Source organism: Haliotis rubra, unplaced genomic scaffold (assembly GCF_003918875.1).
Source record: "Haliotis rubra isolate DU_JTF1 unplaced genomic scaffold, ASM391887v1 Scf807, whole genome shotgun sequence".
In the NCBI taxonomy this organism is placed as follows: Eukaryota; Metazoa; Mollusca; class Gastropoda; order Lepetellida; family Haliotidae; genus Haliotis; species Haliotis rubra.
In genome coordinates this window covers 272451-299472 of record NW_025767532.1, presented here as the reverse complement: position 1 = coordinate 299472, position 27022 = coordinate 272451, and the positions used below count along the sequence as shown (strand labels likewise).

General features: G+C 41.3%; 1 protein-coding gene across 6 annotated transcripts in view; it reads right to left on the bottom strand.

The window, feature by feature from the left end:
* Positions 1-26258, bottom strand: part of LOC124261741 (protocadherin gamma-A1-like) — a 72910-nt gene extending 46652 nt beyond the window's left edge. Inside the window, exons 1-3 of one of the 6 annotated variants that reach the window (XM_046696096.1) lie at positions 26100-26258; positions 25827-25937; positions 13453-14186 (exon numbers count right to left, since the gene is read on the bottom strand). In XM_046696096.1, the coding sequence (XP_046552052.1) occupies positions 13453-13476 (24 nt within the window). In that variant the 5' untranslated portion in view covers positions 13477-14186; positions 25827-25937; positions 26100-26258. The other 5 variants (XM_046696094.1, XM_046696097.1, XM_046696095.1 and 2 more) reach the window with 5 other exon arrangements.
* Between the last annotated feature and the right edge of the window lie 764 nt (positions 26259-27022).

The window sequence follows — 27022 nt, the reverse complement described above, 5'->3', positions numbered from 1 at the left end:
GGTTATCTTCGATGAAATATATATAATTGGAAATACATAAATCGGTAAAAGCAAATATATACCAAGCACATTAAACGTGAAGAAATTAAGTGTTTGTACATGTGTGGATATACAAAGCCTGACAAATATATTTTTGCTCGCTATCTATTATTTTATGTTATGTTATCTTTTTGCATGGATTATTCCATTATCTATCTAAGGTAACTGGTAATTACTTCGCTGTGCATTCAGCTGAAAAGTTTGTTGTCTAACAACTGGCTGCCTAACAAATGGGAAGACACAATTTCAAATATAAGACTAAGGTACATATATATAATTAAAACACGGCAATAAAATTTTGTGTAAATGGAATGTGTAACGGCTAAAATGGTAGGTGTTAGTACATTTCCTTGTTGGACTCCTTCTTTGATTGAACCAGGGAGACTATATAACGAGTGACCTATCCCTGTTGTAGATTATCCCTGATTGAACCAATTGTGCAGTTGAAACGTTTTAAGTCTGGAACATTTATCAACAGTCAACAAATCGCCTTAGTATCCTACGATCAAACTTCTGGTTTCAAATTTCAGACGACTGGTACGAATAGTCACTCTGTGCTCGTTACCCTTATCTTAGTTCATTTGCTGGAATCTAATGTTTAAACAGTCAGTACCCAGGAATACTTTACGAGTCCGATAAGGTGCCGCTAATTGCAGGTTGGGGGTTACTGTGAAGAGTTTATGGGTCGAGGGGCCCCTAATAACCTTTCTGTTAAGTACTCTATTTAACACTTTCTTGTAACAATGGGTGTAACTTGTAGGGCTGACACAAAATACTAACCACCTCATAATAGGCTACAGTGCGAGGACATTCGTCTTCTTTTTCAATAGCGGCATAATTGACAGAGTGTTCAAGCATGTGTTCGCTGCACAACAATGACAAATGACACAACAGGTGAAAACAAAGCTGATATATCGGTATAAAGGTATGCTAGTTTCCAATACATCATCTCAGTTCAGACTAAACATGCATTTGCAGGTTAGCTTAACAGATTGGCAAGACAGTTTGCCTAAATGGCCAAATATTCGTCATAGTATATATTTATTAATATATACTTTTACATTTCTTTATTACCTGATTGATCACTTGATTGTCTACTCCAGACTCGATTATTTACAGACCGCCGCCATATAGCTTGGATATTGCTGAGTGCGGCGTAAAGCTTAACTCACTCACTCTTTATCACCTGAGAATATCTCTGTAAGAGTATTTATTATGTAATATAACCTATTTCCCTTATAGAGCATGATATGTTTAATGGTTCGTATTTTTGGAAACTGGGACACGCTTACCCTTTTCGCGAACTGGTGTTCATCATCACTGATTTTTAGAGATCCATTTGTATAATATCTTCCACAAGTTTACTGTTTGTATCCAACACAGGTGTTCCCAAAATAAGAGAGCATATCCTACCAAGCCTACACGTCATAAACGCATGAAAAGGCAAGTCAAGTGTTTACCTGAAAAATAACCCCACAGGAAACATGTGATTCATAATACAGTAGGGAAATACATCGGATATATTTTTTATCACATAGAGTCAAAGTTGAGAATATCACCCACACGCCTAACCTTATACATCTTCCTTAAAGCTCTAATGAGGCCGTCAATGTTGAACCTTGATCAAACAACTTTAGAGAAGAATCGTATGACGCTCTTTGAAATACGCTCGCAATAACCGAGTGTTCATGACAAAGGAAAAGCATGGAAACTGAGTAGACCCTGACGAAACAACAAAGAGAAACATACCAATATTTTCAAATACAAATTCCTTAGTAAGACTGAATAAAATACGACAAGGACACTTGTTATTCGAGGAGGTGCTTTAGTCTATCTCAGATCTAAGATCACGCACCTGATAAAATGTTGACCGCTAAGACAATGGGACACACTCGTCGACAGCATGCTGCAAAGGCATGTTTTCAATGAAATATTTTACCGAGGAATTTAGGCCTTCTCTAACTGTTGACATTATCAGCAAATAAATCACGACCTGATTGTGACTACATCTTTAGGTAAACAAGCAAAAGTTGATAAAATTGAAAGGTATTTAATAGGTGAAAACATACGATAGAATATGAAATAAACCGATAACATTATACACACATGAGCACTGATGAAGTACCACCCAGTTTTTCATGATATGTACGAATACACTACATGTTCATGCATTTCAGATTATTAAATTGGTTCTTTTCAGAAAGGGACTAGTTTTAAAAGAACATGTGCGAAAGGGCATGTTTGCAGCCACGAGTTCCTAACATATGCCAATAAGTGCAGATGATTACATCATACATTTTTCTTTAGGCGTCATCAGGAACGTGCATACTTCTGAGTCATGCGATAGCAACGAAAAGGTTGGATGGTTATTCCTACATTAAATACAATTATAAAAATGTTTATGGAAGTACAACCCCTGGACACAAAACTATCGGAACCATGCAAACTATTTGAAATCTTAAGGTTTAAGTCATGAGACAAAAGAACTGAAAGGAATATAAAATTCCTTATGCCTTATCTTAAGAAATCTTCCGAACAAAGGAAGTTTTAAAGTTTTGCTTCTAAGATCGATAATCCCCCAGGTAGCCTAAAAGAACCCGAATGGCCAAGGTCCAGTTGAGTCCAGTGAAGGAAGTGACCATCGCACTCGCAATAATGTTTGTTCCACTCAAATCTTGCTTTGTTCTCACCTACCTGTGTCCAACACTTGTGTTTGCCTGATATCTCCATACAATCGGATTAGAAGAGAAATCCTCTTGTTCTCACATTGTTTCTAAATCTCTGATGTTGAGTCAGGGTTCACTGCGGTCATTGAACCGACGGTTTGTGACTGGACTGTGCCATAGTAACATGCCGTATGGATGAATGGAAGTTTGGGAGTGAAATTCTTAAATGTTGACAAGGAAACTGAAGTAGGTGAAAATGTTATCAAATCATTAGATACATATTCCGGCGGTTCATGGACAGGATTCGCGGTTTTACAATTTTCCTGGTTGATCCATTGCTCTCCAGAACAGGGATGGTGATAGGATTAGGACAATGATATGACTTCCAGACTATCAGGAAGATTGTATAAATCCCTTAATTTACATTGTCCTTTTACGTATCATTATGAAATAATATACATTTTTAAAAAGAATGTAAATGCTGTCGATGATGGTATTCTGCATATAATTGTTATTGGAAAAAATAAATATCAAACTGATCTTATGGGCGAACAAAAGTCACACGAATACTTTTATACAGTTTATGGAACAGTGTAAGATACTATCCTTGACGTTGATGTGACTCTTTTCAACGAGCAGGACGGAAATATATTTGATCTCCTTAATGCTGTTTACGTGATATGTGTGTACCATAAACATGTGCTATGAAGTAATCAGTCATTCCTCGGGAGTGGTCTGGACTCTTGTCACCTTGTGTTGTGAAGACAGTGACATATTGGACAGATCAGTAACTCATCAGTAATAATACACCACGCCTAAAGCCACCAGCCAACACTACCCATGGGATTACTACGATATATAAGGATCCAACGTATTATGGGTAATTATATTCGTGTATAGAGGACAAGGGAAGGGATGGGGCTGGAGTTGGTCGAACCATTGATTTACCCTTGAGTATTCAGATGAGAAAGGATGGGAAGAAAACTTATGATATATACTGAGAGAAACAAATAAGGGATCACAGGAAAATTCAAGGGTTCCTTTAATATTTTGCAGTTTTTATCACCAGCTTTGAATAGCACTGTGCTGATGAAAACTGGAAAATAATAAAGGAACGCTTCAATTTCCCTGTGATCCTTTATTTGTTTCTCTCAGTATATCTTTTAGAAATATCACACACAACAGGAAAATTACTAAGCCTTTTAATTTCGTATTGATACCAATATCTTCGGTATTAGTTTCTGTAATAACGTACGATATAGATATAATTAGGCATAAATATGATTAAATATGATTACCGTAAATATGTATACAATGGTTCATGCGCCAATGGTTCAATATGTTACGGGTTATGCAGTAACGTTCCTTCAATCTAGACCAACACACCTCCATACAATCATCTTTTAAGCAGACATTCAGACTTCCTTAAACCCTGATTCCTAAACGTATTTAATCCTCTCAAGTGAGTGGTAACAAATCACCTGTTCGCACCTGTAATTAGCCGTGTCTTGCCATTACAGTATTGTTATGCCTGACGTTGTATCAGGTGTTAGCTATTGTATTCTAACACAGGAGGAGGTTCTCCACTGAAGCAAAGGAGACCCTTACATAATGCAGTGGCTGTCTCCATGGTAGCTAGTGCACAGGTTGTTGGTGAGAGGTGGGTGAGGGTAGTTGGAGACCTGGTGTTAGGTGGGGTGGTGAAGACCGCGCTGTTATGTAATACGGTCTAAAACTTTATTCTAAAGTCAGTTTTGTGGATTGCACATGAACTTGGTTTGATCAGGCTTTGAACGGATTATAATAACATATGAGTCACTGTATATATACTATCCATCAAAAGTTTAGACTCACTCAAAGCACTCACTATACGTTATGTATATATATGTGGTTCCATCGAAGATGAATTCTCCCCTAATTTGGAGGAACCAACTGCAAACCTTATGCAGATGAATTGCACGAGCATCATGCATCAAATTGCTGAAAAGCATGTGCAAATATCGTGCATGTGAACAGCTGCGTTTTGGTGTAAAGTTTTGTAAGAATTCGCCAATTTTCACTGAGTTTCATCATTTATTGAACTCATGACAATAATCTTTTCAACGTTACGAATTTGTTTTACAATACATCAGTTCATGTGTAAACAGTACCTTTAAACAGTATGGAATATTTTGCAAAATCTAGTTTAGAACAGCTGACTGAAGTAAGTGGCTACATTTGCACTAGTGAGTCTAAATTTTGATGGGTAGTATAGTTACTGTTGCTACTGCTGCCAAAGCTCCTGCTACTACTGTTGCTGGGACATACTGCTGCTACTTCTACTAATGCTGCTGCTACTACGCTCTTTAGTACTGTTCCATGCTGCAGCTACAAACACTGCTGATGTTGCTGTTGCTGCTGCTACTGCAACTGCTGCTGCCAAGGCTACTACTTCTACCAGCTAGAAGAAAAGAAGATGTCAGGAGAAGCGAGTGTGGTTTTACATTGCTTTTAGCAATATTCCAGAAGAAGAAGAAGAAGTATAAGAATAAGAAGAAGAACTGTCACATAAAGTTAAAACTTCTCCAACGCTTTTTACAAAATTTCTGTGCGCCTTGTAGTGTAATCTCCCGATATCCGATTGTCATATTAGCGTTACCATAGACATAGAACGGCCATTCAGATCAGATTCTTGTTGGGATGGTACCTTGACAACGACAGTTTGCACCAGGTCTGTCAAAATAGGAAGTCATACTTTTGTTATTCAACAAATATCACTTCCATGATATCAGATATCCCACTGTATCACACAACCATATACAACACACATACGTTTCATCTGGTTGGAGAAAATGTTTCCAGGGTTGCATAATTAAATTTGTAATCGTGGCATATTTCTCGTACTTGTGTATCAGATCATGTCTTCTAGGCTCTCTTTATACCCTATAGAATCATTCCACATGTGAAATGGATGTAAATACTGCTTGAATATTGCTGCGTTTTGGCGATCGATATTGCTATGTGTAAACAGAAAATAAAAAAGTGTTGCTTTGCAAGCAAAAATATTAACAAAGATAATTTTAGATGTTCCTAAACATTTTTCACAATATCAAAGACACGTTTTACTTCTTTTCACTAATGCAAATAAGCAGAAAATGTTTTAAAAGACTGAAATCACAGGAATGATTATTTTACAATTTTACACACTTTACAACAGTTGTTTCTTGTTATAGTAGTTGAAAAATGGTGACTTTAAATGGTTTATCATTGTCCCAAAGCAATGTGTTGATAAGTTAAGACCATATTCTCCCACAGGAACTATATATCCTTCATGGCCGACTTAGATAAACTTATTTCAATCTAAACAAACCTTCGAACTACACAACTTTATCAAATTATTGTAAATATATAATTTGCGGTTAAATATTTGTCGACGTATTTCGAGGAAGCTCTGTAAGCTGACCCCGCATAACTTGATTTCCTTTTCCTTCAACATTCGATTTTTGACGACATTTCATAAATGAAGCTACCTTGAACTATGCTGGATTTACGTCAGCGTCAATCTTCGAATTTTACATTTGGGGTCGAACAAACAAAACGGTGTTATGATTACAAGTCATATTGTTAGAAATTATTTTAATATGCGGAAGCGACACGACTGCAATTGATCGGCTTGGTATGTGTTGAGTAATGTGGGTCCAGCTGTCGGGCTCACATCCAAGGACTCGGTTAGAGCAGGCCTGCATTCTAGAAGCAAAATCTGATAGCAAACACGTTGATATTCATTTAAAAAAACCCAGTATTGACTTTAAATTCATCCAGAGGCCGAATTACCGCGTACATTTGATATTTTACCCCCAAAGTGTAATACACTTCTAGGGTTTTGTTTAGGCGTGACACGTCACTAAAGTAACAAGGGCATAGAACTCCGCCTTGTCTGAAACTTAACAATGGTATTCTCAAACATACATTTCATTTTGCACATGACAGATATAACTCAAAGTACATTTGCACTGCGCATTTGTGAAAACTATATAAGATGCACGTTTGGTAGCCTAGTGGTTCAAGCGTTCGCTCGTCACACCGAAGACCCGGGTTTGGTCCCTCGCGTGTTGACAGTGTGTGTCGCCCATTTCTGGTGTATTCCGCTGGAATATTGCTGAAAGCGGCGTAAAACTAGATTCACTCACATTTTGATGCATCTTATAATCACATAACACCGACAAATATCTTAACATGTCAGTGGATGGCTAGCCTAAACTGCAATATCAATTTCTTTTTTATCCATAGAACTTGTTTTTCCCTTTTTACCTCCTTTGATAAAAATGTGAATACCTGCTACAGGGGATATTGTGAATACCTGTTACAGCGTGTCATGTTAATGCATATCGTTACCAACCCTAAAACATTAATATGGTTGATATGATTTGATAAAGGCAGATGCATAGTTTCTTTTGTGAGTGAGTATACAGATACGTGCTGTCCTCTACAAAGTCCAACAACAACGAAAAATATGACTTCCAAATTTGAGGCACGAGTTCCGATTGTTGTGTGCTACAACGTAGGAATTCATAAGCTGAATCCAAACAACAAGAAACACTGGACAGGATTTATGGATTCCAAAGATTAAGTCAACGCAACTCTGACAATCCAAGTCCCAGATTCCTAACACGACAGAGCGAAACTCCATTGTATCCTTTGTGCATGGACAACTGAGAGAACCGAACGAGGTATTTGGCCAGTGGGCAAGTCTATTCCTTATAGAAATGAAGAGAAGGTCTAAGACACTACTTACACCTGAGTGAACAGAGTCCTTGATGACTGATTGAACACACCTGAAATACACCTGGACGTGTGTTCAAAAGTTAAAAGTGTTATTGAAATGAATAAAACCTTTGAACAATTTCGTGATTCTTATAGAAAGAAGATATTCAAGAAAGAGTGTATGACTTCTATGGACTAGAAACATAATCACTTATATCAAACACGTACACGTATATCAAACACGTGTTTGTAATAGTTTTGCTTCATACAAAGTTAATGTTATATATATTCGTATGGGGTGTACGCATGCATGCCTCAATTCCATGCTCTCATATATATATTATTGATGAACTTTCAGATAATTTGCTATGCTTTCAAATCATCGTGACTAAATGCCATTTTGATTTCTGTTTTGACGGTTCTTCTGTATGCTACATACATACAAATATTTATATGTTATATAGCGTGCCTATATCTACTTGACGGTACCACCTAGCTTAACACATCGGAACACTGGCCTTACTTTTTAAAAATATTCTCGACGCAAATGACAAAAAACCCAACACTGTGGATGCAACGCTGAAGGATATCGCACACTCCATCTTCAGCCTTGACAAGACGCCAGGCGTCGTCGTTGTGTCGTTATGTAACCGAGATATTAACGTCGTGAAGTCACCGGCAGCATAATTAGGAATGCATGTTAGTCATACACCTCATGAGGTGAGGCGAAATTGGGTTTAACGTCGCGCTGGAGAATATTTCGCTCATATGACGACGTGCATGCGTGTGTATGTGTAGGTGCGGCTGCTTGTACTAGCCCAGACTGAAGCTGGTTTTATAGTGCTAGCCCACTGAGATACCATGCCGCAGTGAAGCATGAATACCCCACTCAGACACATTATACTGACTCCGAGCCGACTAGTCCTTGTTATACCCATTAATGCCGAGGGCCAGGCAGGGACCAACAAGTACCATATTTTAACGTCTTTGACATGAGACTGACTGGTCATCGTGGAAGAGTCAGGCAGTTAACTATGACATTGTATTGTCAATTGCTGAGAAATGTCACATACAGATTTTCTCACATCAGCTAAAATACATTAAAATAATTAAAACTACATTTCATCGCCGACACTGGGGTTGTGACATAATACATAACACCCTGGCATATTGATATCTTAAAGCAACAAACAAAATAGATGTTTAATTACATATGTAATTCAAAACTGGATTTAAAAAGTGTGAATCGTGTATAATTTTCGAAACATTCAGTGAAGTTGATGATTGCAATTATCTTTCTACAAATTCAGTCCCCACATGGGTACAATGTGTGAAGCCCATTTCTGGTGCCCCTTGCTGTGATAGTGCTGGAATATTGTTAAAGGCTGCGTAAAACCAAACAAACTCACTCACTACAAACTCAGTATTGCATCATCGGATCATACAGTGCTCCATCAACCCTGACTTTTAGATATTCGTTAGGATACTTAGATATTCGTCAGCCACATCGTGATCTGGGTCTTGAGTCAGTAGGATAAATTGTTTTGATATGTGTGAAATCAAATATGATAGCGGATGCTTTAGGTAGGCATGTCATTCTTCCTACTTGCTAAACTTTCCATCTTCATATAAGCCTTACGTATTATCACCATACTAACATCAACGTGCCTAATTCCTTCTCAGTCTAGGAGTCCATCTTGCTGACAAAGTAAATATTGACATTAATCTCATTTGATTATCACACTGGATTTATGCTTGCCATCAAAGGGTGTTAATATCTGACATTCTGTTGACTTAACCTCTCTCTGTGCTCATTTCAAAATGGCCTCTGTCAACAACCCATGTTGATTATTTTCTGCTTCTTGATTTTTCGTTTTTTCTGACGGCCAGACCAATAATGCTGTCGTCAGTTTAATGACAACACTATAGGCCATTAAACCACATTTGTACACAACAAATAATTCTAGTGAACGAAAATTATGTGCTACTTTGGAATTATTACAAATATTTGACACAATGTTATTTTCAATTTCAACATTTGTCCCTATCCTGTGTAATATATCTCCGCAAATTTAAAACACCAATTCCAGAGAATAAACAGTCTAAAATATTCCCAGGAACTGATTCTGTGGGGCCTAAATAAATTCTGTCAGTGTTAAAGAGTACTGAGTTTTGACTATCCTGAGAAACGGATTCTTTTTGGTATTCAGGGCAAAATAGCTATGGAAATGTTAATATCGGTGAAAAGTATATGCATCGATCACGTAACAGTGAAGACTCCAGGTTTAGCGTACAGACACAGGATAGGAGTCAGTGCGGACGACGAGGACATTGATTGCAAACTGCTTGCAAAAGCGTTAACAGTAAAGAAGAGAGTTTTTATGGATGTCGACATCTTTATTATGAGGAGCACAACGTTTAGGAGTATATCCTTACTCCTTCATAAAAAAATGAAAAACGTTTATCAATCTAACATCATCATTATACACACACACGCACACACGCACTCACACAGGTAGCCGCCCGCGAGCGCGCGCGCACACACACACACACACACACACACACACAAAAAACACACACAAACACACACACGTATAGATACTTATGTTTATAGACGAACCTCAACGGATCAACATAGCTCACAAAGAATGTGTCAGTTGTTTCTGAAGCTTCTGTTAAAGCGGTATGCAGCGATATGTACTGCCAGACAAGCACATTTACTACCTATTAATATTGAGTCCCAGCATGAGACTTATGAATAGGAAAGCTATTTGTCCAGCCTTTGAGGTTTGCTACCCTATTGAAGTGTTTTATTAGTTCCCCAAGCTGCGGTGTGGCTCGCTATTGTCACGGAGGACGGTGCGAATGCAATGAGGGAGATTGTACAGTGCATTTCCCTCTGAAAGCCTTATGCTGGGCTGTCGTGGGAACGGCAAGAGTTTGGGGCTAGGTCAGGGATTCAGGAGTGTATCCCAAGGCTTCGTGTATGTTGAATTCATGATTAGTTATATATACATATTCTGATGGTAATATAAGATTCAAGTTTTCACATACCCTACAAATTTATGCTATACGTTTGCACCTGAACATAATGAGTAAATATATCATATCAAATATCAAAGTGTTCAGATATTTTGTGTTGGTCTAACGATATTCACGATCATATGTTATGATAAATCTTACACATTCTAATGTGTTCAAGTGAGCCTAATAATGTCATGGGTGTTCTAGTGTTCTAGTGAGCCTAAGCCGCCATATAGCTGGAATATTGCTGAGCCTAAGTGCGGCGTAAAACTAAACTAAAATTGTTCATGAGTGTTCTGGTGAGCTCATGAGTGTTCTAGTGAGCCTAAGAATGTTCATAGTGTTCTGAGTGAGCCCTAAGATTGGTCATGGTGTTCTAGTAAGTTGGTCTAGTGAGCTAGTGAGCCTAAGAATATGAGTGTTCTATGGGCCTAAGAATGTTCCGCTAGTGAGCCTAAGAATGTTCATGAGGTGTTCTAGTGAGCCTAAGTTGGTCTAGAGTGTTCTAGTGAGCCTAAGTTCATCATGAGTGTTCTAGTGAGCCTAAGATTGTTCATGAGTGTTCTAGTGAGCCTAAGATTGTTCATGAGTGAGTTCTAGTGCCTAAGATTGGTCATGAGTGTTCTAGTGAGCCTAAGATTGGTCATGAGTGTTCTAGTGAGCCTAAGATTGGTCATGAGTGTTCTAGTGAGCCTAAAATTGTTCATGAGTGTTCTAGTGAGTAAAATTGAGCCTAGTGAGAGTGTTCTAGTGAGCCTAAAATGGTTCATGAGTGTTTTAGTGAGCCTAAGAATAGTTCATTGGTGTACCAAGATTGGTCAGTGGTGTTTACCTAAGATTGGTCATGAGTAATACCTAAGAATGGTCATGAGTGTTCTAGTGAGCCTAAGATTGGTCATAGTGTTCAAGATTGGTCATTGTTCAAGTGTTCTAGTGAGCCTAAGAATTCATGGGTGTACCACTGAGTGATGTTTACCTTCGGATATGCATACATGTACTTGCATATATCATTCAAACATTTGGATATGCATACATGATGAATTGTGACTTATAGTTTATTTACATTCATATTTACATTCGACAGTCATAATGATAAGAAATGTCAAAGTTCTTGTAAAAGTTATCTATTATATTGCAGACAAATTAAAATTACATCAAACACAACATGATGCGTTTTGATTTGAATGCTAAGTATACACGGCAAGTAAATGTGGCGACCTTCATCTAACTCCTGTTATTCGTAAATTTACCTGATACGTGAAAGAAAGTTATTAATTTACCCACAACCCACGTCACTAAACACACATCATAGTTGTGACCAACCAGACTGTAATGGCAGGTACGTACAATTTGTCAGTAAATGAAACATTTAACCCCAAGTGTTTTATGACAAATATTAAATCCTTTTCTCCCCATCTTTAGCTCAGTTAACAGCAGATACTGTGTTGTTCTGGTTTTTAGTTTTCTTCTGTCCATAACCTCAAGTTCAGAACCCGTGAAGGTCCGGGTTAGAATGAGCCTTCAGTAACCCATGCTTGTCGTAAGAGGCGACTAACGGGATCGGGTGGTCAGGCTCGCTGGCTTGGTTGACACATGTCATCGGTTCCAAATTGCGCAGATCGATGCTCATGCTGTTGATCACTGGATTGTAGATTGTCTGTCTATTTACAGACCACCGCCATATAGCTGGAATATTGCTGAGTGCAGCGTAAAACTAAACTCACCCACTAACTCAAGTTCAGAACCATACACCGCCAATACCCATGGGTCAAAACATTCACTATATCCCAGGCATCAGTCATGGTTCGTATACTGCCCACTGTCCTTGTTCGGTGTTTCTAATCCTTCACATAAATGATTCAAAGAATCAGGCACGTTTTATACTTCACGATTCGGTGACAATGGTCAAGGGGTTCATCCTAGGGGAGACTGTTAACGTCATCAATATCATAGCACCACACACAGCATCATCAACGACCTTGTACATACACTGCAATTCTTTCGGTTTTGTCACAGCATACCTTGAAATGACCGGGCAATATAGTGTAACACAACGTGCATGTGTAAATATGATACGCTAACAGCCCTTTTTGTGTGTAACATTTGACGTAGTACACGAGTCTTAACTTTTTTACAAGAAAGGTTTATAATGGCATAGCATGTCAAAGGGCTGCGTGGTTAACACACGGTTATATTGGAACGGACTGGCTGTGTCTACATGTAGAGTTAAATGTATTTGAATCCCTTAGACAAAACTCTATATACGTTACATGCCCGCAGATGGGTAGCCTTTTTCAGTCAGAACGTAAAAGGCTTCTAGCTAACGTTTACATTACAAAAAGAAATGTTCGATGAAATCTCACGTGTATTATTAGGTAGTATTAATACACGTACGGATACATAGTAGACTCAATGCCACCCAGCCCATATGTGAATAGACTGGAATGGAAGGTGGGTTCTGGTGTTCTGAGTGCCGTTGTACAAAGCTAAATTAGCGCTAAGGTGACCGTAACTCCCATACCTTAACATACACTTAAGGTAATCTTAGCGCTAAGGTTGTTTTGTACAACGGCACCCTGGACAATAATATATACTCAGTTTAGTGCATGAATACGTGATAAATATCACTCAAGAGACGTTCAAGAACACCGGATTCTTTTCACATAACAAAAGTTAACAGTAATCACAAAGACTATATTTACACAAAATACTGGATGTTCTTTAACTTATTTCGACTAGTATATAACTCTTTTAATGAATGGGGCTCATTCTTTATTTTCTCGACTAGTATATAACTCTTTTAATGAATGGGGCTCAATATGTAATAATTTAGCATTACCCCTATCACCTTTGGTAGATTATGGTCATTAAAGGCAATGCATATACGCTTTTTCAGAAAATTCACGTCTATACCACATGTATAAAATAATGCATGTAATTTGTTTCTTTGAAAAAAATCAATGTCTTTGTGGACACATACCTGAGTAAACTTCATCTCATTCATGCATAGTCGCCTGGGCTTCACAGGTAAATCCGATAGCGCCCTCGCTGGTATACGTGATATCCTTTACAACTGTTGTAGCGTTTAATGTACTGGCAGCACACTGCCTATCCACAGAAGCTTCTCTCACAGTAAAATCTGTTATTCGGTGTTTTGCTGTCTCTCACAGGTACCTGAGTATTGAATAAAGTTCCAATTAAGCTGACATCAAAAGATGTAAAGGTTACGTAATTATTTTGAGAGTATTCCTAATCGTTCAGTAACACATGGAATCCACAGATCGACACTCGAGGTATGTCCACATCAAAGCAACCATTCAGATGAAACACCGCAGAATATTTCAGTTTCAGGCAATCAAGCAAATAGGTCCCGGTTCGTCTGTGTTTGCAACAGACGTGTATGTGTCCAAAAGAAAAGGTAGAAGAGTATAGCCCTGATTACTCCCAAGAGGAGGGGGCTGGGGTGGTCTCCTTGCTCCCTCCCTTTTTCGGGTTAAGCCAGCTCAATACCTAGAGGTCACGATTGGCCTCTGCCACAGAGTATCCCAGTCGAACAAACGCAGACATCCGTATCTCAATAGTATAAGACTCAGCTATTGTTGCGACTGTCGTTTTGCCAAGCGTTTGCGGCTGAAAAATGTCCACTATTTCACCGTTTCCTTAAGCTTCTGTGGCAGGCCAAGAAAAACTCTCCCGAGATCTGTAAATCCTTGCCTGAAAATATGAGAGAGTTCATTAGTGACCAGCTCGGGACCCATGTAACAGTTACATAGGCAAGCCTTGCTGAAGGATGAAATATCATACAATGTCAAGGCAGGGGGTCTCTCAAACCTGTTACGGTACAATACCCCAGTAACGAAATACGAAAATAAAGCAACACAACTTGGGCAGCTTCAATGTGGACACAGGTTTGACATTTCCCCTCAATGTATAATACAGTGGCATCATAAAAATTAAATATCAAGAAGCATAAATAACAAGGTCTCGTAAACTTGTCAAAGGTAAATAGAAGCATTCACTTAAGCTAAAGCCCTTAACACCTTCAATAATACTCGAACAACAATGAAAACATGTCACACACGTTAACACACACCAAGGACGAGCCACTCTAAACAAGGATACAGAAACATTGCTCGTATTCCTCTTGGATGTCAACATATATTTACACAGTCATAAGATCAATAATGTAAAACACAGCTCACATTAAGCAGAGACAACACGTGATATTGATACCGAAAGGTGACCGTAAATATAATCGTAACCTGGCGAAATATTTATACCCATTCCAACCTATGATAAATACCGGGTTTATGATCAGCAGGCACTGTTCCTTATCTTTTACCTTCAACGATATGTCCTGGTTGTAAGGTTGTATCTCACTGTGCGATAAATCCTGTAGTCAGACTGGGAAATCAGGTGTGTCATGTTGGTTATTTCTCCTGAGATTATTCACATCCTATGCAAGTCACGGATTTGCTCCAGCTGTCAACGTCTTAGACGTCTAAGTCCTGTTCACTGTGGACTTTCACTGGGTCAAGTACTCCGGCTACCCTGTGAGAGTCTTGGTGATTAATCAAGCGTTTAAATCGTCCCAACATATCCTCTTGCTGGCTACATAATGTCAGAGTGATACTCATTCAACAAGTTGGCAGCCATGAAAACTTTCGTGGAGTATTGTCACGTAAAAAAGCATGGGGTCGCACGAACAGTGTTTTGAACAAATACCCGGTGTTCAGCCAATCAGATCAGCGCAGTGGGCATCGATAGGGAGAGCTCCTATTCCGTCTAATAGCAGTTGTCTCCCTTTGAATATTAATTAGCTTCGTTTCCTCTTAAGCTGACTAATCAGCTGTTTTACATTGTTGAACGGTTCGTTAATAACAAAAGCGAGTTTGACTCGAAATTAGCATGATTACTTTATTGTTTATATAAATAAAGTTGATTAGGTATAAACTGTACTTGTATATGTGACGATTCGAAATGATCAAAAGAATATGGAAGAATTGTCACTGATCAGAGGTTTAACCTAAACCATCTTTTACTGTAAGAAAGTTGGAGAAGGTCAACATTTACTACACCACGCTCGTCTGACATAACATTGTGAATAAGGATTAATGAACAATAATCCTAATCTCTTGTTTCAGTAATAGCATATAACTTCGTCATTAGCCATGGGTCTCGACCTGGGGGACAATAGGGTATTGTTACTATTATAGATCAAGTTACTAATGGCTGCCAACAGAGTTAGTCAGAGACACACCTCGGTCATAACTTGCACCACGACCGTGAGGGCAACCAGTGATTGAATTACAAGAATATTCTGCGGGAATGGAACTCAGCACCCTCTTGAAAATACCTACCTTACCACACAACCCCATTTCACCCTTGTACATACAGCTGATGTATATTTATGCCATTGTTAAGAATGAGTCATTCGTCTGTTCCAATCCAGTAAAAACGTTTTCTTATCAAAAAGTGATATTTGAGTAAAGCCTTAAGTGATATTTCAATAATGTCTTAATATCCTGGTTCCATATAAAAGTAGGAATATGATTAAAATACGGGAATCAAGAACACGATATAATTCCACGACGCGTGTTTCGTATAAAACTGCGCTGTAGTTAGTGGAGATCGGATTCATAATTAGTCATTAGTATCCGAAAACATATGAAATCAATAATTATGGATATGATTATCTCCGACCCTGGTTGCCTAGTGACAATAGTAAATTGGTCTGGGTATCATGTCGTCGTGTACTTTACCATGGACTGACTGACTTTTTTTGGATTTACGCCGCTTTTAGCAATATTCCAGCAACATCACGGCGGGGAACACCATAAATGGGCTTCACACATTGTACCCATGTGGGGATTCGAACCCGGGTCATCGGTGTGACGAGCGAACGCTTTGACCACTAGGCTACCCCGCCGCCCCTTTACCATGGAAACTATATGTGTACCACATAACCATCACAGACAAGGAGTCATCTTTGTTCTTCAAGAACTCGTCTACATGAGATCCATCACAGTGGATGGACCGCATCCGTGGGGTAGTGGGTAGAGCCTCTTCCAGGAGAGAGAAAGGTCTGTGGTTGATCCCCTGGTGCTTCATATAAAACACGTTCAAAGTTTGCATTTGTTGATTTCAAGATTGATGCTCGACAACAAGCAGGAAAAGATGCAGTCAGCCCTAATGTTGCATTAAATTTGCTAGCAGCTAAACTATATTATGATATCTCAGTAGACTAGTCTTATGGAACCGACATAAGTCCAGAACAGTTATAAGCAGTCACGCGCATGTATGTCGCTATAGAAAGTACAATAATCTTGACCGTCCCGTTGAGCCCCCTTTAACCACCATCAAAGGGGGAATATACCTGGAAAATATCTCCGCCCGATCACGTTCAATGTTAGATCACAACTATCTTAGCAATTTGCTATCTCTAGTTTATGATGTCCGCCGATCTTCAAAGATCACTTTGTAACCTTGCTGCTCAGAGTTTAAACATGCTAACCTTATTGCAGAGAAACAGTGTCTCAGTTTCTCAATAACTCATCGTTTACTGAAAATTGACAGGTGTTATCTTCCGTAACAAATAACCTGCTCTGATAAGATTCATTCTTAAACCACGTAGCATGAGTTCATGTTATAAGCGAATTCAAACAAATCGTAACAAGGGGTCACAATATGCACAAATGCGCAATTCTCCTGTCCTGATCGTCAAGGTGATTCTTCCCTGTCTCCCGCCTGGTGAGTTATTCAGGTCGTGGAGCGAGGTGAACCCGTCCCTACAACCTGTTTCTCCACATCGATAGCCGACAACAGGTACACGCCGTCAATCTGCCCCCCGGTGTAGCGCTGTGAGAGAGTGTAGGAGGGTTCGGGAGGGACGCTCTGCCTGCCCCCTGTGTAGTGCTGTGAGAGAGCGCAGGAGGGTTCGAAAGGGAAGCCCGGGGGAGACTTATCCTGTACACTGGGTAGCAGTGTTTGGGTGCCGGGGTGTGATTTTCACCGTGTTGATGATGTAACACGCTTGTGACACGCCTTACAGTTAAATGCAATCTTTGTAACTCTTCTAAAGTTGTCAATTCTATGAAAGAACTTCAAGATATTCACCATGGCGCCCATTCTATTGACACGGACGTCGAATGAATAACCGTAAATTATCCGTTTTTTTGATGAAGTAAATAACTTTTCTACATTCATAAGAAATCTACAATTGTATAATTCTGAATAAACCAGTATGTGTTTGTTTGACGCCGCATTCAGCAGCATTATAGCTGTATATGTAACGGGCCTTTTACGTTGGCAGCGATTGTACGATTCTGACTTTATCATGAGAGCGTGTTTAGGAATCACTGTCGGTTACTGATGATACCAGGTGTTCGAGAAAATGTGAGCGTATCCTGCCCCACTCGTCTGACCCGTCAAAACACATGCAAATGCAAGGAAATATTCCCCTTATCAAATACAAGAACATGATTATGATACAAAACTAAATAAAGAATTGCATCAGAAATAATTTTGTTTTCCTGTGCGTCAAATTTCGAAATTTTCTCCATACACCTACTTTAAAGTTTTGAAACATTTAAAAAGGCCTTCAGACGTCGTTTCCAAAAACACTACCGTCACAATAATTTACCACATAGTGTATAGAGATACACATAATTATACCTGCATTTGTAAAACATGGCGCAGACTTTTTCATACCGAATGTGACATGTTCAGATTAACCAAATGTGACAGGTTGGTTACTACCGTGTGGATTTCCTTCGTTGATGTTTAATACTGATATCAATATAGATATCTAGACTGATCATAGACCCAGGGCGGGTCTGACTTAATCGGTGTCAGGTCCAGTGTGTTGGGATACAATGAACTGGGTCATATATCATGGACAAACAGGGGGATATGAAATATATCACATACCACAGTGTAATGATGTTAATCATCATCATCTTCATCATCATCATCATCATCATCATCATCATCATCATCATCATCATCATCATCATCATCACTTTCATCTTCATCATCATCATCATTTCGACATATCATTCATCATCATCAACATCACTATCATGGACATAAAAACACCATAAAACCCCGCTATCATCACCAAAATCACCACTTTCATCATCATCATCATCATCAAAATCACCATCATCATCATCATCATCATCATCATCATCATCATCATCATCATCACATCAGTTGTTTTTTTAAACAAGATGACGGTAATAATATGCAAAACAAAACCGCTTCCAGCAATGTCAATAACCAGGTAATGGTGACATATGCTGCATGTTTCATATAGAGGGGACACGTTTAAACATGCATAACTATTGAAAGCCACAAAACGTCTAACACCATAAACGACACATGGTGAGACTGTTAGAAATAATAACGATGACTTTCCTACATTAAGAAATGGGGAATAGTTACGATACAGCACAAGTTAGGACCCGTGAATATCCGGGTTAGAATTGGTCTTCAGCAATCCATGCTTGTCGTAAGAGGCGACTAACGGGATCGTGTGGTCATGCTCGCTGACGTGGTTGACACATGTCATCGTATCCCAATTGCGTAGATCGATGCTCATGTTGTTGATCACTGGATTTTCTGGTTCAGACTCGATTATTTACAGACCGTCACCATATAGCTGGAATATTGCGGCGTAAAACTAAACTCACTCACTATATTAGCGTCAAACAACAAACCAACCAATCACAAGATACTATACACACCATGTTGGAATAAAAACATGTACAGATAGATACATTGTGCCACTCGCCTGTAACTATTTACAATTTAAGAAAGACAAGCTTGGTTGATCAGTGTAATGCGTGTCAGTCGGTAAAAAGCATCGATGTTACACAATGTGAGGACTTCAAGATAGATATTACCTTGAAACAGCTGAAGTGGCGTGTCTGGGATGTAATGGGAGTTGTCTGTGCTATTTATTGTATGGCACATGGCGGTTACTGCAGTTATTATATGACATATGAGGGCTATACGGGGATATTCTCTTATAAAACCTTCAACATTACCAGCCCTAAGCAATGTTTCTGTAAATAAAATGCTGCTTTATTGTGATCTGGCATTGATGGAATATTTTCCAACTTCCACATATAAATGTTTAATGGCATTTCTTTGTATGTGCTCAGTTCCAGGACAAGGAAAGGCACCAGTCCACTCGGATAACTCAATAACTGTCCATCAAGCTGTATTAAGTACATTCCTGCACCCACACACAGATGTGTATACCTCCATACAGACTGAAACACCTACCCATCTGTCCATTCTCTTTAAACTCTCTAAATCCAGACACATCTACCCATCTGCCTGCCTCAATACATCCAGACGCACCTACCCATCTGTCTACCTCCCTTTAACCAGATACACCCACCCATCTGTCTACCTCCCTACAGACACCCACCCATCTGTCTACCTCCCTACATACAGACACCTATCCATCTGTCTACCTCCCTACAGACACCCACCCATCTGTCTACCTCCCTACATACAGACACCTACCCATCTGTCTACCTCCCTTCATCCAGACATCTACCCATCTGTCTACCTCCCTTTAACCAGATACACCCACCCATCTGTCTACCTCCCTTCATCCAGACACCTATCCATATGTCTACCTCCCTACAGACACCCACCCATCTGTCTACCTCCCTACATACAGACACCTACCCATCTGTCTACCTCCCTTCATCCAGACATCTACCCATCTGTCTACCTCCCTTTAACCAGATACACCCACCCATCTGTCTACCTCCCTACATACAGACACCTACCCATCTGTCTACCTCCCTTTAACCAGATACACCCACCCATCTGTCTACCTCCCTACAGACACCCACCCATCTGTCTACCTCCCTACAGACACCCACCCATCTGTCTACCTCCCTACAGACACCCACCCATCTGTCTACCTCCCTTCATGCAGACACCCACCCATCTGACTACCTCCCTTCATCCAGACACCCACCCATCTGTCTACCTCCCTTCATCCAGACACCCACCCATCTGTCTACCTCCCTTCATCCAGACACCTACCCATCTGTCTACCTCCTTCATCCAGACACCCACCCATCTGTCTACCTCCCTTCATCCAGACACCCACCCATCTGTCTACCTCCCTACATCCAGACACTTTCTACCCATCCATGTCTACCTCCCTCCAGACACCTATCCATCTGTCTACCTCCCTTCATCCAGACACCCACCCATCTGTCTACCTCCCTACATACAGACACCTATCCATCTGTCTACCTCCCTTCATCCAGACACCCAACCATCTGTCTACCTCTTCATCCAGACACCCACCAATCTGTCTACCTCCCTTCATCCAGACACCCACCCATCTGTCTACCTCCCTTCATCCAGACACCTATCCATCTGTCTACCTCCCTACATACAGACATCTACCCATCTGTCTACCTCCCTTCATCCAGACACCTATCCATCTGTCTACCTCCCTACATACAGACACCTACCCATCTGTCTACCTCCCTTTAACCAGATACACTCACATCTCTGTCTACCTCCCTACAGACACCCACCCATCTGTCTACCTCCCTACATACAGACACCTATCCATCTGTCTACCTCCCTTCATCCAGACACCCACCCATCTGTCTACCTCCCTTCATCCAGACACCCACCCATCTGTCTACCTCCCTTCATCCAGACACCCACCCATCTGTCTACCTCCCTTCATCCAGACACCTATCCATCTGTCTACCTCCCTTCATCCAGACACCCACCCATCTGTCTACCTCCCTTCATCCAGACATCTACCCATCTGTCTACCTCCCTTCATCCAGACACCTACCCATCTGTCTACCTCTCTACATCCAGACACCTATCCATCTGTCTACCTCCCTTCATACAGACACCCACCCATCTGTCTACCTCCCTACATCCAGACACCTACCCATCTGTCTACCTCCCTACATACAGACACCTATCCATCTGTCTACCTCCCTTCATCCAGACACCCACCCATCTGTCTACCTCCCTTCATCCAGACATCTACCCATCTGTCTACCTCCCTACAGACACCCACCCATCTGTCTACCTCCCTACATACAGACACCTACCCATCTGTCTACCTCCCTTCATCCAGACATCTACCCATCTGTTTACCTCCATTTAACCAGATAAACCCACCCATCTGTCTACCTCCCTTCATCCAGACATCTACCCATCTGTCTACCTCCCTTCATCCAGACACCCACCCATCTGTCTACCTCCCTTCATACAGACACCTATCCATCTGTCTACCTCCCTTCATCCAGACACCCACCCATCTGTCTACCTCCCTACATCCAGACACCTACCCATCTGTCTACCTCCCTTCATCCAGACATCTACCCATCTGTCTACCTCCCTTTAACCAGATACACCCACCCATCTGTCTACCTCCCTTCATCCAGACACCTATCCATATGTCTACCTCCCTTCATCCAGACACCCATCCATCTGTCTACCTCCCCTACATCCAGACACCCACCCATCTGTCTACCTCCCTTCATCCAGACACCTACCCATCTGTCTACCTCCCTTCATCCAGACACCCACCCATCTGTCTACCTCCCTTCATCCAGACATCTACCCATCTGTCTACCTCCCTTCATCCAGACACCCACCCATCTGTCTACCTCCCTTTATCCAGACACCTATCCATATGTCTATCTCCCTTCATCCAGACACCCACCCATCTGTCTACCTCCCTTCATCCAGACATCTACCCATCTGTCTACCTCCCTTCATCCAGACACCCACCCATCTGTCTACCTCCCTTTATCCAGACACCCACCCATCTGTCTACCTCCTTCATCCAGACACCCACCCATCTGTCTACTCTCTTCATCCAGACATCTACCGATCTGTTTACTCCATTTATTTAACCAGATAAACCCACCCATCTGTTCTACTCTCTCTTCATCCAGACATCTACCATCTCTGCCTACCTCTCTTCATCCAGACACCACACCCATCTGTCTACCTCTCCTTCCATCCAGACACCTACTCCATCTGTCTACCTCCTTCATCCAGACACCTTACCCATCTGTTCTACCTCCTTCATCCAGACATCTACCCATCTGTCTACTCTCCTTCATCCAGACACCCACCCATCTGTCTACTCTCCCTTTATCCAGACACCTATCCATATGTCTACCTCCCTTCATCCAGACACCCACCCATCTGTCTACCTCCCTTCATCCAGACACCTATCCATATGTCTACCTCCCTTCATCCAGACACCCACCCATCTGTCTACCTCCCTTCATCCAGACACCCACCCATCTGTCTACCTCCCTTCATCCAGACACCCACCCATCTGTCTACCTCCCTTCATCCAGACACCCACCCATCTGTCTACCTCCTTCATCCAGACACCTATCCATCTGTCTACCTCCCTTCATCCAGACACCCACCCATCTGTCTACTCTCCCTTCATCCAGACATCTACCCATCTGTCTACTCTCCTTCATCCAGACACCTACCCATCTGTCTACTCTCTACATCCAGACACCTACCCATCTGTCTACCTCCTTCTCATACAGACACCCACCCATCTGTCTACCTCCCTACATCCAGACACCTACCCATCTGTCTACCTCCCTACATACAGACACCTATCCATCTTGTCTACCTCCTTCATCCAGACACCCACCCATCTGTCTACTCTCCTTCATCCAGACATCTACCCATCTGTCTGCTCCTCCCTACAGACACCCACCCATCTGTCTACCTCCCTACATACAGACACCTACCCATCTGTCTGTCTCCTCCTTCATCCAGACATCTACCCATCTGTTTACCTCCATTTAACCAGATAAACCCACCCATCTGTCTACCTCCCTTCATCCAGACATCTACCCATCTGTCTACCTCCCTTCATCCAGACACCCACCCATCTGTCTACCTCCCTTCATACAGACACCTATCCATCTGTCTACCTCCCTTCATCCAGACACCCACCCATCTGTCTACCTCCCTACATCCAGACACCTACCCATCTGTCTACCTCCCTTCATCCAGACATCTACCCATCTGTCTACCTCCCTTTAACCAGATACACCCACCCATCTGTCTACCTCCCTTCATCCAGACACCTATCCATATGTCTACCTCCCTTCATCCAGACACCCATCCATCTGTCTACCTCCCTACATCCAGACACCCACCCATCTGTCTACCTCCCTTCATCCAGACACCCACCCATCTGTCTACCTCCCTTCATCCAGACACCCACCCATCTGTCTACCTCCCTTCATCCAGACATCTACCCATCTGTCTACCTCCTTCGTCCCTTCACCCACCGTCATCTGCCTCCTTCTGTCTACCTCCCTTATCCAGACACCTATCCATATGTCTATCTCCCTTCATCCAGACACCCACCCATCTGTCTACCTCCCTTCATCCAGACATCTACCCATCTGTCTACCTCCCTTCATCCAGACACCCACCCATCTGTCTACCTCCCTTTATCCAGACACCCACCCATCTGTCTACCTCCCTTCATCCAGACACCCACCCATCTGTCTACCTCCCTTCATCCAGACATCTACCCATCTGTTTACCTCCATTTAACCAGATAAACCCACCCATCTGTCTACCTCCCTTCATCCAGACATCTACCCATCTGTCTACCTCCCCTTCATCCAGACATCATCCAGACACCTACATCTACATCTGTCTACCTCCTTCATCCAGACACCTACCCATCTGTCTACCTCCTTCATCCAGACACCCACCCATCTGTCTACCTCCTTCATCCAGACATCTACCCATCTGTCTACCTCCCTCATCCAGACATCCAGACATCCAGACACCTACCATCTGTCTACCTCCCTTCATCCAGACACCTATCCATCTGTCTACCTCCCTTCATCCAGACACCCACCCATCTGTCTACCTCCCTTCATCCAGACACCCACCCATCTGTCTACCTCCCTACATATCTGTCTACCTCCTCTCATCCAGACACCTACCCATCCATGTCTGTCTCCAGACACTCCCATCTGTCTACCTCCTCTACAGACACCTATCCATCTGTCTACCTCCCTTCATCCAGACACCCACCCATCTGTCTACCTCCCTTCATCCAGACATCTACCCATCTGTCTACCTCCCTACATACAGACACCTATCCATCTGTCTACCTCCCTTCATCCAGACACCTACCCATCTGTCTACCTCTCTACATCCAGACACCCACCCATCTGTCTACCTCTCTACATCCAGACACCCACCCATCTGTCTACCTCTCTACATCCAGACACCCACCCATCTGTCTACCTCTCTACATCCAGACACCTACCCATCTGTCTACCTACCTACATACAGACTAACCTACCCAGCTGTTCCCAAACAGTCTCACCTCCCTGCATCTACTCATTCATTCCGTTAATGCTGTATCTTTAATTCTCTTTCTACCAGAAGGCAATGATCAAAACATACGACAGATATTGTTTCAATGGAGGTAAACTGCCCCGCCAGATCTGCCAAGGTGTTTTAATGTGTGTATGATAGATCGTGTTTACCTGGACATAAATCAGACGCCAACTCAGGCGTGACTAGGCCTTTCTTGTTTCCTGAATACATCCATCACGACACACCGTCGTCCTCCTAAACCCACGTTTTCATCTGTTTCCTCCATTTAATGAGGACATACACAACCTGATGCGAACATGGTACACACATTGCTGAACACATGTTTTTTTCAGTTTTCCTGGCTAAATACTGATTTAATTGTGTAAATTCACAATATTATACATGTTGGTGATATTTCAAAACATATACTGGAAATGACTGTACTCATTTTGAGGCATATCTTAAAGTGGACAGCCATAGGACATCTCGAAATGGATCCTTTACTATACGCAAACCAAGATTGATCAAAGCGCGTCGTGTTTTGCTTCAAAGGGGAGGGGTGTGTGCATAACGGATAAAGCAAGATTTGGGGATCTATTTGTCCAGTGTTGTGGTAGATTTGGGGGTAGATTATGATGTAGGTTTGGTGATAGTTTCAGACTTGGTTTGGGTGGGTTTGGGGGCAGATTCAGGCTAGGTTGGGGGTAGGTGTCATGTTACGTCATGATCGTGACGTTTGTGTTGACGGCGAGACAACCCAGTCTCTCTTGGTTTCACTGATTTACACATACTCTAACACAGCTGGACTTGAAATCGTAAAAACGCTGATGCTCTCCCAAAGTTCTCCCCCAGTGGACACGATACAAACTGATTCAGCTCTGCATGGACCCTATAAGATGAAACACTGACCCAAATACACCACAATACACACATACCGTGACAATAGACTCTTACCTACAATGTCCCAATTCGTTCCTGGTATCAAATGTCTTCAAACACATACACGCAACAGTAACGTCGTGACTATACGTCCGTTTAGCAACGTCGCCAACAGTAGTCCCACACCTGTATCATAACCAACCGTGGTCAACAACTGCCCCCAGCTATACAACGCATACAAATCTCACCTGAAAGTGAACGCTCGTGTACAGCTAATCCTGTAGGCCAATAATAAACGGAAGCATGGAACACGGGAAATATTATTACTGTAAGGAGTTCACGACTTACCCTGTGTGTCGCCCTCGTGGCCAGAGTTGACGCTTGTTATTCAAGAGGGTTATTTGCCATTTAATAAAATTAATTTATTCCATAGCGTTGTTGTCGTGGTCAGCGGAGTGTGTCGGCCAGTCGAGCGTGGTGGGAACGTGTCGCTGCTACAAGGCTAGGGGTTTGACTGTGGAGTCCTGACTCAAGTCATATATCACAGGCTGTATTTGGGTTGGGTTTAATGTAGTATAAATCCGCAGCTCGTTTAAACACGATTTACTTAATACCGAGATTTCAACTTGGATTTGTTTTCAAATGTTGTTTGTAACGTATATAACAGAGACGTGTCTGGAGATGATTTTATTTTGAAAATGGAAGCAAGTCAATTGCAGAATGAAATCAATTTTATAATGAATGAATGACTGAATGAATGAACTGATAAATGAATCAACGAATCGATGAATCAACGAATGAATCAAAAATTGAATCAGTCAATCAATCAAAAGTTGAATGAATAAATGAATCAATCCAAAGATGAAAGAATTAATGTATTTGTCTATACATATTCAAATAAATTGTGTTTTACGCAACCGTTAAACATATGTCAACTTGATCATGCACACATTTTGTTATATAAGAATATAATCATGCAAGTTATATTTTAATTTTAGTTGGAACTATGCTGACATCCCATGACGTCTGTATGCTATACACAACATAACGTCGAATAAGAAGTATGCACACACAACATATCGTCTTATTAGCAGTATGCTGTACACAACATATCGTCTTATTACCAGTATGCCCACACAACATATCGTCTTATTAGCAGTATGCTGTACACAACATATTGTCTTATTAGCAGTATGCTGTACACAACATATTGTCTTATTACCAGTATGCCAACACAACATATCGTCTTATTAGCAGTATGCTATACACAA